The 12,216-nt window shown below is 38.6% G+C and overlaps 1 protein-coding gene across 4 annotated transcripts in view; it reads left to right on the top strand.

Moving 5' to 3' along the window:
• ORC3 (origin recognition complex subunit 3) overlaps window positions 1-12,216 on the top strand; it is a 38,015-nt gene that overhangs the window by 560 nt on the left and 25,239 nt on the right. For all 4 annotated transcript variants that reach the window (XM_010404411.4, XM_010404403.4, XM_010404393.4 and 1 more), the window contains exons 2-7: window positions 1,949-2,003; window positions 3,711-3,808; window positions 7,738-7,882; window positions 9,140-9,244; window positions 9,998-10,152; window positions 11,090-11,226. In XM_010404411.4, coding sequence (XP_010402713.2) covers window positions 1,949-2,003; window positions 3,711-3,808; window positions 7,738-7,882; window positions 9,140-9,244; window positions 9,998-10,152; window positions 11,090-11,226 — 695 coding nt within the window. The remainder of the gene's footprint in view (window positions 1-1,948; window positions 2,004-3,710; window positions 3,809-7,737; window positions 7,883-9,139; window positions 9,245-9,997; window positions 10,153-11,089; window positions 11,227-12,216) is intronic.

Raw genomic sequence — 12,216 nt, 5'->3', positions numbered from 1 at the left:
TGTCACTTCCAACCGAAGTCTGGTGCTATCGCTTGCTGCCACACTCATTGCTTCCACTCCACCAAGTCTAATTAAACAAAGAAATAATAAATATGCTGTCTCCCACACGTAATGTTAAATATTTGTTATTGCCTTGATATTTCCGAATTGAAAGCTTTTATATGGGCTGTGTTCAGAGCTGGCTGTAGGGATAGTGCATTCATCAGAGCGTCAATGCACAGCGAGACTTGAAGTGTTGGATTGAAACATTTAACTTCTTACTTGATCATACAGTGACCAACAGCAGTGGTTCACAGCGTGTGTTTTATCATCACAGGAAAACTCCTGCCCCTTCTATTGTTTTTCACTGAGTTGTGATGTGCAGCTGCATCCTTTGGTGTGGAAGGCACTGTGCAGGTTATTACTTCCAGGAGTAAAGTGCTTCCAACCAAACTTAAAACTTAATCTGAAACAGCTGGATTTCACTTTTGACAATGGCTGTTGCCTGATAGTTTTGCAGTGAATCATGTCCCCTTACCTTTCCTCCCACATCTTACATGTAATACTTCTTTGCAGTTTTATGTTCTGGTCTCAGCTACGTTCAGTGGTGTGGAAAAGCCAATGCTTGTAAAGCATTGAGCAGTATTTGTGTTTGGTTTGATTAAGCATACATTCTTCTTTTGTGTATATGATTCGTAGTTAACTGTGGCCAATTCCATTTGTGCATGCAGCAGCACAAATAAATCCAGAGGATAGATTTTTTGCAGTGGAATTGTTCCAGAGTGTTTAGCACCTGTAGAATAACCACAGTTTTTGTCCAGCTGGTTTTAAATGGCCCTTAATATACTCAGTAAAATGGAATGTGTCTGAAGGCATCTCCAGTTCATGAGGCCGTTTTTCAGAGAAGGTCAATATAAATTGGTGTTTTACTGCAATTTCTTATTTGTGTAAGAAAGGAAATAACATGTCTAAAGTCACTCAGACTGGCAACTGTGATCAAAATTGAACACATCTCTGGTGTTTGATTTTCACTACATCATTCTTACTCTAGTGGCTGAACTATCCTAGGTTGAGTTCAGTAATCCTTGCTTGTGTAAGCATCTCCATTGAGAAATACAGGATTGAATCAGTCTGTTTATCTATTTCCAACACTTAGGTGTTTCCTTCCCCCTTGCTGCAGCACAAGAACCTCACAGTGAGAGTTGGGCAGTGCATGTGATTTCTGTTACACAGGAAATCTTTATAACTCTTTGAAAGAGATGAGCTTCTGTAGAGAGGATGGGGGAAGAAATTTCAGATTTTCTAGAAGAAAATGAAAAAAATCTTCAAGAATTCAAAGCTTAATACTTGTGTGATGAAATAGGTCTAACTGAGAGATGACTTCTCTCTACAGGAATTCCTTGGAACAGAGGGTTTTATATGAACCTTTTCCCAACCATTTGTCATTCTGCTTCTAACCATCTACTTTTTTTGAGTTGGGATGCAGTTCACTGTGGCTTGGGCATGTCATTTCCTTTTATAAGTGACTTAATAATACTCATTGCATTATTCTGGATTGTTTTCCATTCATCTCAGCCTCTTGCCTTTTGTTTTGTTTTTAACTGTACTGAGAAAACCGTACTGATGTGTCCCCAGGGAATAGTTTCCTTTTAATTCTAAACCTATTGGAGGTTTTGAGACATTTGAAGAATCTGCTGCTGGTCCAGTTAATGGTTGAGTTGCAAAACATAGTGGAAAAATGAAAAATTCCTAACAAGTGTGCTGGGTTACTGCTTCCACTAGTGTTCTACCTTGAAACAGAAATATAAAGGGGCAATATGTAACTTGATATTCTTAAGAGGCTGGCAATTCAGTTCAAATTATTTGTTTAATGGAGCACTGAAATAAAAGGACAATAAAGTGGCCTCAGGAGCCAGTCAGATTGATGCTTGTATTGAAGTCTGTTTGGGGTTTTTTTGCTGTTCTCTAGGGCTGCTTTGTTTTTAAACCAAGTACCAAGAAGAGGAGATCGTCTGAGAAAGCAGGTTAGTGCATTTTCATTTGTGTTTCTGTTTGAGAAGGGTTAATCCTGAAAGGTTCATCACATCTGATTGACTTCATATGATGAGTTCTGTAATTGCTGTGTGATGTTTTCTCTTGCTCCTTGATTGCTGAAAATGCATTTCTTAGGAGGAATGCAAGCAAATTATTGGCTAGACTTTTTTCATCTCCAGAAATCAAGATTGTGTAGCCATCTTTGTCTTTGCACTTTTTTTTTGCAAGAGAACTCCTCATCATGCTACCGTAAGGTTTTTACTCACTGACAAACAATTCACCTGAAGGTCTGAATGAGCCATTTTTAAGCTGTGGGAGTCAGAAATCATATCCCATCCGTAAGTCTCACATTCTGGGTATTTTGCCCAAATTTCTTGTGGAAAAGAAGGAAGAAAAGCCATTTGTGGCTTCTGTCCACTAGTATTTGCTGCATACTTTTTCTCTAGATGTGTATGCAGGTTTGTTTTTGTTTGAGGACTGACTCTTCTTAGAACCAGAAATAATGCATCTTAAATAGTTGCTATTTGAGACTCAGTTGGGAAACTGTTTTTATTCCTTATCATCACTAGAGCTGTCAAAAGATGTGACAATTTGTATGAAAAAGATGGAGAGGAAGGTAACGAGGCCAGATTTTTGTCATTGCAAGTTATTGCAACAAGCGAGGCCTGTGTCCTTAGACCACATTGAAATTTTACCCCTTACTGGATATTGTGGGGTTTTTTTGCAAGATTAGAAATGCTTGGATAGAAATGCATAATGTCCTAGGTAGGAAATACTTTGAGGTGGAAAAATAAATTTGGCTGGACTAGCCCTAAAAGAGAGAGGCAGAGGTGAGCTGGTTTGGCTTTTCACAGCAATTGGTTAGAGTGTTGTTCTAAAACAGTACTTGGATGTGCATCTGTTCAGTCTGGAAGCCCAGTCCTGTCCAATGTGAAGTTTTAGTTGTGAAACTCCACAGCATCAGTAGTTGATAATACTGTCACACCTCACAAAAGGCCTTCTGAGAACATTTGCACCAATAGTTTGACTTTTGGTAGTGAAAAAAGGATATTATGCCTTGGAATGTTATCAATAATATGGTGGCTGGATTTTCTTCAACTAAAAGCCTAAGATCTGTGTAATCAGAGCTGGTTATGTATTTTAAGTGATTTCTCTTAGGGATACAAATGAGGTGATAGTTAGGGGAGACAATGAAAATCGAGGCAGAGGGATGTCTCATTTGTCATTTACAGACCTGTTTTGGGTGGGTTTAGTGCTTTAGGAGATGGTGCTCATCAACTGGCTCTTTTCTAGAGATCCACTAGAAACCACTGCTGGTGTTCCACTGAATGGCAACCAGGTGGACCCACAAAACTTTCTGAAGCAAGAGAAAGTTGTTTTTTTTTTAAATTATTATTATTGTTTCTTATTTTGTTTATTTAATAATAAAGGCTGTTTGCTCTGATTTAGTCTTTAGCTTATCTGGGACTTGAGATAGAAGCTACTTCTTTACCTTTTGCCTGCATACTTGGGTAATAGATTCTGCTTGTTCCCTTGCTTATTCTACCAAATACTAGCAATTAATTAACTGCTTAAGAGAAAAGTCATCTCCCTGAAATATGTATGTACAGTTGGGTCCTTTGTTTTATTCTCAGGGAAAAAAAATGTTTTGTTTTCATGAATTTATTTGTGCTTTCCTTTGCTTTCTTTGTTTCCAGCTCATGATTTCAGAAGCAGAAGTGATGATGCAGAGGATACTGAGTTACGGTTTGTCACTTGTCAGTCTTTATGGAAACAGATCAAATCAGAAACAGAGGTGAGTCTTGTGCCTCACGCTCAAGGGGTGTTTTGCATTTGTGACAATGCTGCTTGCTTCTTTGTTTCTGGGGATCTTTTTGACATGCTTAAAAGTGCATGGCAGTTAGTTAAAGCAATAGGAGGGCCAGAAATACTGCTATCTGTCCAGAATATAAAATAGTAGTAATAAATGCATCAAGTACACCTTACTTGTAACCACAGAACTGTACACTTTTGAGGTTTCAAGCTGCTGCTTTTAAGCTTCTCTTCCTACTAATTGTCTTTTTTATTAACTCCTGGCATACTGCTGTTTCCTGCCTTCAATTCAGTTAGTGCTTAGGTGGCTATGAGGATTTTAGGCTGGTCTTGACCTTAGTGTTCCAGAATTCATACACAGCAGCCCAGGATTCATAGTGGATTTATGTGAACACAGCTGCATGGATGTCAAATACAGAATGATACTGCTGCAAGTAGGGTCCATTGAATTAGTATGGTTGGTGTGAATGGGGTTGTCTGGTGGGGGTCAGAGTTAATTTCATACTGAACTGTGGTCTCCTGACTGCTGTGTGTTACATGGCATGCTGTTGTTGTGTCCCTATAGCCAGCTGGCTTGCATTATAGTATGAATAATTGCTTCCATACAGCAGGAATTTCCTCCTCTATTCAGTGTCACAGATTCTGGGCAAGTATTCTGTATTCCTCTGCTTGCTCTTGGGCTCTAGACATTATGAGAATTTTTTCCCCGAAGTTTGTTTTGGGATGTGCAGTAGAAGCCAGATGGATGTAGCTTAAAATCTGGACCCTTGGGCTAAGCTCATAAATTCCTCTAATTCTGTTCCTACCCTTGTTTTCTTTGAGGCTGTTAGGAGTTTGCCAGATACTTTTTTCTTGTCTTACTCCACCTGATGGAATACAGTTCCTCCTCTACTGACATACTGATGAGGGCATTTCCTTAGAGTTTTAATTGCCCAAGGGCAGATTACCTGTAGTTAATTCTGCTGCTACACAAAGAATTTTCTTCGTACTGCTTCTGAGATATTTGTGATTTTTTTCCTTCTGAGTTTTGAATCATCATCCTTTTATCCCACTGTTGGCAAACGTGGAGCTGATGGTGGTTCTTACATATAAAATAGTGTGATAATTTGGATTGGAAGGGACTTTAGAAAGTTTCTAGTCTGAACTCCTTAAAGCAGCATCACCCATGAGGTCAGGCCAGGTAGGTGAGGGCTTTAGCTAAGTCAGGATTTCATTTCTTACATGCTTTCAATCCCTAGTGCAGCAAACCTGATCGGTGGCAGAGTATGTGGGAAGCAGGTGTCTTGCTGGTTTGGGCTTCTATTCTAGGGGTTCTGGTAGTGTGCTAAGGGAACCTAGCAGGACATTCTCCAGAGGTTTTGCCTGTGCACTGCTGCCTGCTGATTTGTTGGCAGGCCTTGTGCTTGTGCTGGTGTTTTCCTGATTCTCTGGTATCTGCTCGAGGTGTTGAAAAGACAAGAGGATTTGCCCCCCAAGGCAGAGCACTTTTGGCCTTTATATGTCCATCAAAAACTGTGGTGTGGTTGTGGCAGCACCATCTGTCATCTGGCATTGACGTCCTTTCATGCTTCTCACAACTGGAAAGCTGACAAAAGTATGGCAGGAACTGCCCTTTGTTTTTGGAAGGTGAATTTTGGGCTTCGTTTTTCTTCAGTATTGCAACGTATCCCAGTTTTGACCCCTGCTGTCAGAAGTGGCCTTGCAAATGTGCTTATGATTAACCTCACCAAGGGCTTGCAGAAATATTCTTGTCCTGTGAGGTGAGAATTCCATTCTACCAAGGTCCAGGCTAGAAAGAAAAAGGTGAAGTGCAGGGCTAAAATACAGTAATTTTAGCTCTAATATGAAGATAATGGTTTTCAGACCACATAACAAATAGTCATAACAAAACCTGGTGTCATGGCAGTGACTGAACTTCGAGTTCCTGTGACTTTTCCAGAGTGAGCAGTGTCATGCAAGCAAATTACTTGGTCACTTAGGATGCAGAGCAGCCTGGTGAACTTTCTGGAACATTATCAAAACAATGCTATTAGCAAAGTTGTTTTGACAGGAAAAGACTGATGGATTTTAGGAAAGTGAAGTAATTGTGTAATGCTATGGCAGACCAAATTCCATCATTACAAGTGCACAGTGGAAGAAATAATATATACTGTAATTGTGCAAAGTAAGAATTGAGGTTCTTGTTAGGTCATCTTAGCAAAAACAGTAGTGATCACAGGAAGCTCAGGGTTTGATGGAATCTGAAACAGAAGCTCAGAGGATTGTTACAGGATCTGTGATAATACAGGAGTTGTTACAATGATGTTATAACACTGATGGTGTAAATTCTTTCAAAAATGTCATGTTACAGTTTGTTCTGAGTTGCATAGAATTTATCAGGTGGGAGTTCAGAGCTGCACAATCAGAAAGGCCAGAAGGACATTCTTCAATAAGTAGAGGATGAAAAGACTAAAATTACTCTGTGTACAGTTTTATCAGTTGTTTAGGAGACCAACAGAGGCTCTTCTGTATTATGGAAATAGAGTTCAGGCTATTGAGCAGGGAGCATCTGACCTTAACTCTTTTATAGTGGCCTCTTCTATGCTGCTAGAGATGACCTTTGCCACCTCGCTTAAAATCAAATTCACTGCTGTGTGTGTCACTTTTTGCTGCTAATAAATCTTGATGATGATTTTGTTTGGGACAGGGGTTTAATCTTGTTTCTAACATCTGTGTTCTAGAGTATATATTGATATCCTGAACTTCAGAGTACAGGAGGGTTTTTTTGTCTGTTCCAGCAGAAGGCATATCTTGGTTTAGGGACAAAGACACACAGATCAAGAAAAGAAATACAAAATGCTGCTGATATACATATATTTGTCTTTAATATTTATATGTTCCTGCTTATAGAAATTCTTGTGTGAAAATCATCCTGAAGGTCAAAAGACAGTGTAGCAAACATGGCAGTCATGTGGTTTAGTATTTTTTCCTATAAAACATACTTAATGATTTCCTTTATTATTATTTTTACTTCTTTCATCCTGAATTCGATTTGGAAGAGCAGAATATTTTCTTTCATTTAGCTCTCTCAGAAAAATGTTTACAGGTGTTTTGTGAGGTGAGAAGGAAGAATAAGAATTTCTATGAACATTGTTCCAGAAACGAATTATACTGTTTTATATTGCCTGCATCACTTCGGCTTTGTCAGTGTGTTGGTTTTTTCTCCTTCTTTAAAGTGTGTGATGTGACAACACAGTTAAGCTCACTTGCTTTCCAAACTGTTGTTGAGGCACTTGACCAGAAGTTCCAAGATGGGAAACGTGATGCCTTAGGTTTTAACTTTTGTATTTTTTAAATCCTGTACTGCCTAGTGTGTAACTCTGAAGTTTCTTGTAGCCTGTTAACTTCTGCTCTCTCATGCTAGGTAGACATAACAAAGCCTCTCCAGGCTTTGTCTTCAAGGACACCCAGACCGTCCTAGGCCCAAAAAGTATAAACCAAAAGCCTTTGAGAGGGGAGCAAGCAGAGGGGAATTACATCATTAAACTGAAGCTTTAATTGGAGAATTAACCCTGATATGCAAATGAACCAAACCTACAAAAGTGTGAAGAACTCGTGACCTGTTGTCCATCTTGGGGGGTCCATCTTGGCAGCAGCCTCTGGCTCCCCAGGGTGTACCTCTGAAGGCCCTTCAAATAAATACCTACCTTTATTCCCTTACTCCTGTCTAGTCTCTGTTTTTAGGTGGACTCTCAAGGCATCAAATGTATGTTTGCCACACAATGAATAAGTTAGTGTGGTTTATAGATCACAGTAAAATTTAAACCCTGGAGTTTTAAGGGTTAAAGATTATGCAGGAAAGGAGTAGAAAAAGGAAGCTACAGTGGTGTTTTCACATTTTTATAGATAAATTCTCTCTGTGTATGTTTGCAGCAAATACAAGAAGACTTGAATAAGCAGTTGCTTGATAATCTGGTGAGTTTTTTGAGCCGGTCTCATTCTGAGTTTCAAGAGAAGACAACAGAATGGACTTGCAGGATGAAGTTCAGAGAAATCCCTACTGCAGCTCTTGTCTTAGGTAATTTTTTTAAGATATTTTTTGTTATGTACATCTGATTAAAACTCAGACAGATCAAAGAAATTTACATTGCTGACTCCTAGCAATTACTGTGAGTAGTATCAGCTTCAAACATGTCAACAGAAGAGATTGGGCGGGGAGAAGGAAGTCAGATAAAGCCTCCTTCCCCTTTTGCCTATGTTGCTTAATAGTCCAGTAAGTCAACAACTCCCCTACAGGTCTGTCTTAAGCAGCTGGTAGTGATTTGAGGTTTTTTTGTTTGAGGCACTGGAGGTACTTTGATTACATCCATGTTTCTGCTACCAGCATGCTTGGTGGTTTCTACGACTTAACCCTGGAATTATGTAGCTTCTGTATTTCTGGTCTGTGTTCTTGCAGAGCATCTTTACATGTAGGAAAGTAGTGTCTTTATCTTGGGAAAAGAGCAGAGGGTGAAGAAAATAGCTGGAGATGAAATTAGTGAAGTTCTGAAGTCTTTTTTTTTTTTTCTTCCCTTCTCCTTTCTTTCAGAGGTTTGCAACTGTAAATCCTAAACCTGATTCAAGGCAAGTTGATTACATTTTCAGTGGATTATTTTAGGGAAATTAAGATCAGGCCTGTGCTTCAAACTTACCATGTAGCCACTAACAAAGAGTGGAAGGTACTCTACTTTTGTAGGTAGTATATTGAAAAACTACTGCTTCAAATATTTCTGTGGAAGCAGCTCTGGATTGCCTTCTGGAGGGGTTTGCTCTTTTTTTTGGTTGATTTAAGGATATTAACAAAGACAGTAAATACTACGTTGGTCATAGTGAATTCAGACTGTGGTTCACAGTAATTTATGGTAATTTTCCTCTTTAGATGAGCCATGAGAGGATCCAGGTATGGTTACAGTATCCTTCTAGAGAAGGTGAATTTAATTTCTTGTCTGCAGGCCTTACATGGCTGTGGGTGGATTCTGAGGGATGTTAGAAAACCAGTCCTGGTTCTTGCAGGTTTGCACCTTGAGAAGACTTTCTTTAAAAAGCCCCACCAAACTATATGATAAAGGGTCTTCACAGTGGCTCCCTGTTTCTCTTAATTCGGGAGTGTCAACATGTGTGTCTAATCTTTTGCTAGTTTTTCATCTTTCCTCACAGCTGATGTGATACTTTTCATTCTTTCCTTAAATATTTGAGGTATCTTCTGGTTTTTGTCTACTGTTCAGTTTACTGTTCAGTCATTGTGCTCATGAGTCATGGAAAAATGCGCCTTAAAATTTTGTCCTTTTCTTTCTAGGTGTGAATGTTACAGATCACGACTTGACTTTCAGAGGTCTCTCAGATGCCCTTCAGGATAACATTACTCCTTATATAGCCTTGCTGGAAGCCAAAGATTGCCCAGGTAAATACTGCAATAGTATTGCTGCTTCTTTTGAATAAGATATCAATTAACTAGGAATTCTAGCTTTTGACCCTAAATGTAAGAATAATGGACAGAGGGATCTTGAAGACTTTCCGAAGATTTGCTCAAACCTATGTCACCAGAGCAGTAATGCCTAGTGTATTTTGAGAGGTAGCCAGTTCTGTTTAGAACAGTGAAGATTGACATGCTAGTTAGCTGTAGCATAAGTGTTAAGAACATGCTGCTTAGTGTATTGCATGTTGATATTGTAGGTTGGTTTTCTTCTTGTCTAATTGGACAGTGTATGTATGCATTCCACTTCTTAAATGCTTACAAGTCACATTATTTAGTGAGAGAATGGGTAGAATAAAATTGCCCCACCCTCCTTGCTCCTTCTTTATTTTTTAAGTAAAAAGATTAAAGTCACTTATGGCAGCATCTTCAGTTCTGTGGATTGGCTGCCTTACTTATTCTTAGGTCACTCTAAAAAGCATATGGCTGGAGCTCAGGGAAAGATGGAAGACCAACATCTTAACCTCAGTTGTTGCTATCTAGGCAAATTGCATTAACAGCATACATATCATTAATGCTTTCAGGAGCATGAGATGTGCATTCTTGAGAGAGAAGGAGAATAATCAGAAATGTGAAAAATAATGACTAATAACTTCGGGGTGGTTTTTTATAGTATGAGACGGAGAACTGTTGTCAGATAACCAAATGTTTTTACCACGTGTCTAAAAATGTTTTGTGAAGGCATAAAAAACCTGATGCAGAAGCTGATGGGGCAGCTGATGAACTGTGATATAGATGTGGACTCACTGGAAGATGAGGACTGTGTGCAGGTTTCACAGAATAGAATACGTTGTTCAATGTCTTCTCTTATCAGCTGGTATGAGAGTGTAACAAAGGTATGTTGCTGGCATTTTTTTATCCCCAGTTTATGAAAATACCTGACCTTTAGATGTTTTTAAAACAGAAATTTAATAACTCAGCTTTCTGTGAGAAAGTGCCAAAGGTTAATTTTTAATGTAATGCTAAAAAATAATGTGATATTGAGGTGATGTGACTATAATATGTGACACATAGAACAACTGTGGAGTTAGTTACTGATAATGTATGAATGTCAGAATTCTGAAACACAAGCAAAAAGTACTTTTTTTGTCTTATGTTTAATTGGTAACTGGAAGCTTAAAATGCAATATCAGCTTCATGCCAAATACTTTTCTCCCAGGAGCGCTGAGATATTTTGTTTATTAAAACAAAAGTTTACAGAAGAACGGCCATCCAGGGCAAAGGTACTGTATTAGTGCTAATGAGCCATGATGTCATCTGCAGCCCACACTACATTGGCAAGCAGTACGGAAATAACTTTCAAGATGTGTTTGTATCTTTGTGTTTGCTGAAGCTATTGAAGTTTCAAGTTGTGCTTCTGTCATGAATACAAGTTACAACTGATTTTCTGACGACTTCGTCGGAGCAGTGTGATAAACCAAAGTGTACTGAGTACATGCTCTTTTTATTAGTGGGTAAAGATACAGAAAATAATATAATATCTGTATACGCAACTCAAATCTTCTCCCTCAATCCCAGCAGAACTCCACCAGTTCTGCCTCTCAGAGCTATTCTTTTCATTGTTGGGAGTGTGTGTTTAAAATCTGTTTATTCTTTGTACTTCATGCTGTGCCAAACAGAAGGAAGAAAAATGGCAGTTCTAGATGCTAATAATAAATACAGCTGACAAAAAGTCAGTCATGTCACTTTGGAGTACTATAGTATCATAGATATGATTCAGTCTTCTTATTTTGCTGGCTTCTGTGTATTAAAGTTTAATTAATGGCTTTAAAGAAAACAGATTCTGAAACTCCAAGCAAAAAAAGAAATTCCTCCTCTAGACACTGGCAGTCTCCTCCAGTTATAGTAATATTCAAAGACATGGAAAGTTTCACCACAAAAGTTCTTCAGGACTTCATAGTCATCAGCAGGTAAATGTGACTTGAACTTTAGTTCTTTCACTCCTTTACCCATTTTTTTTTGCAGCTGTTTTGAAATGTAGCAGTGAGGCCAGTGGAGCATTGGAATCAAATATTGGTGCTGCTTCTTTGCAGCAGTGATTGAGCAAAAACTACTTGCTGGGTTTTAGGCGTAAATTATGCTAAAGCTAACTTGTGGCTGTGAACCAGAGTGCATAAGGGCTAGGTTGAGATAACCGGTGGTTGATTTAATTTTTCACATAGTAGAATTTATTGGTACTAGTTGCTACAGAATTTGTGAATGTGAAACTAAGCTTTTAAGATGTGTATATCTTTTAAAATTGTTTTCAGAGTGTATTTTTGTGTGACTACTGATGTAATGCTGTGTAAAGGTCACTTGCTTACTAATAGGGGTGTATATGAAACTTCCCCAGTTGGCCAGGATCTGTAATCAGCAGCTGACTACTGTAAGTGCTCCTGTGCTTCTGTTCTTCTTTAGCCAGTCTTCAGGCATGCTGATCAAAGAATCATGCTGCTCTCCAAAAAGAGCATCTTGCACTTAAGTCCCCAGGTTGGAGCTACAGTTAAAGCTGTCAGAATTGGGGCTGCAGTTGTACAGTTAATTCAGCTGCAGTGTGTGCACCTGATATTACCTCTAAACAAGGCCTAGGCAATTCACTTGCTGAGACACAGGCAAGAAATCGTATAGCTTGTATTACTCTCTTCATCTCAGTCTTAAGCATGTTTAATAAAGTTGAAGTGGGTAAATATGAGAGGTTCCTCTGATTTGTTAATCACAAGTTCTGATTCCCTTCTAAGATTATCAACAGTGGACAGTAATATATGAAGTTTATTAGTTTTATGTTTAAGTCTTCAGTAATTTCTTTTGAGGAGTTAGAGAAATGAAGTAATTGTGGGATAACAATTAAAATACAAAGTCAGAAGTTTGCCGTGGCAAAAACAAAGGAAAGAAATAAATTTACAATTTTAACCTAGACGGTA

The sequence above is a fragment of the Corvus cornix genome, chromosome 3 (genome assembly GCF_000738735.6).
Source record: "Corvus cornix cornix isolate S_Up_H32 chromosome 3, ASM73873v5, whole genome shotgun sequence".
NCBI classification, from domain to species: Eukaryota; Metazoa; Chordata; class Aves; order Passeriformes; family Corvidae; genus Corvus; species Corvus cornix.
The sequence above is the reverse complement of the archived record's forward strand: the minus strand, read 5'-3'. Positions and strand labels throughout refer to the sequence as shown.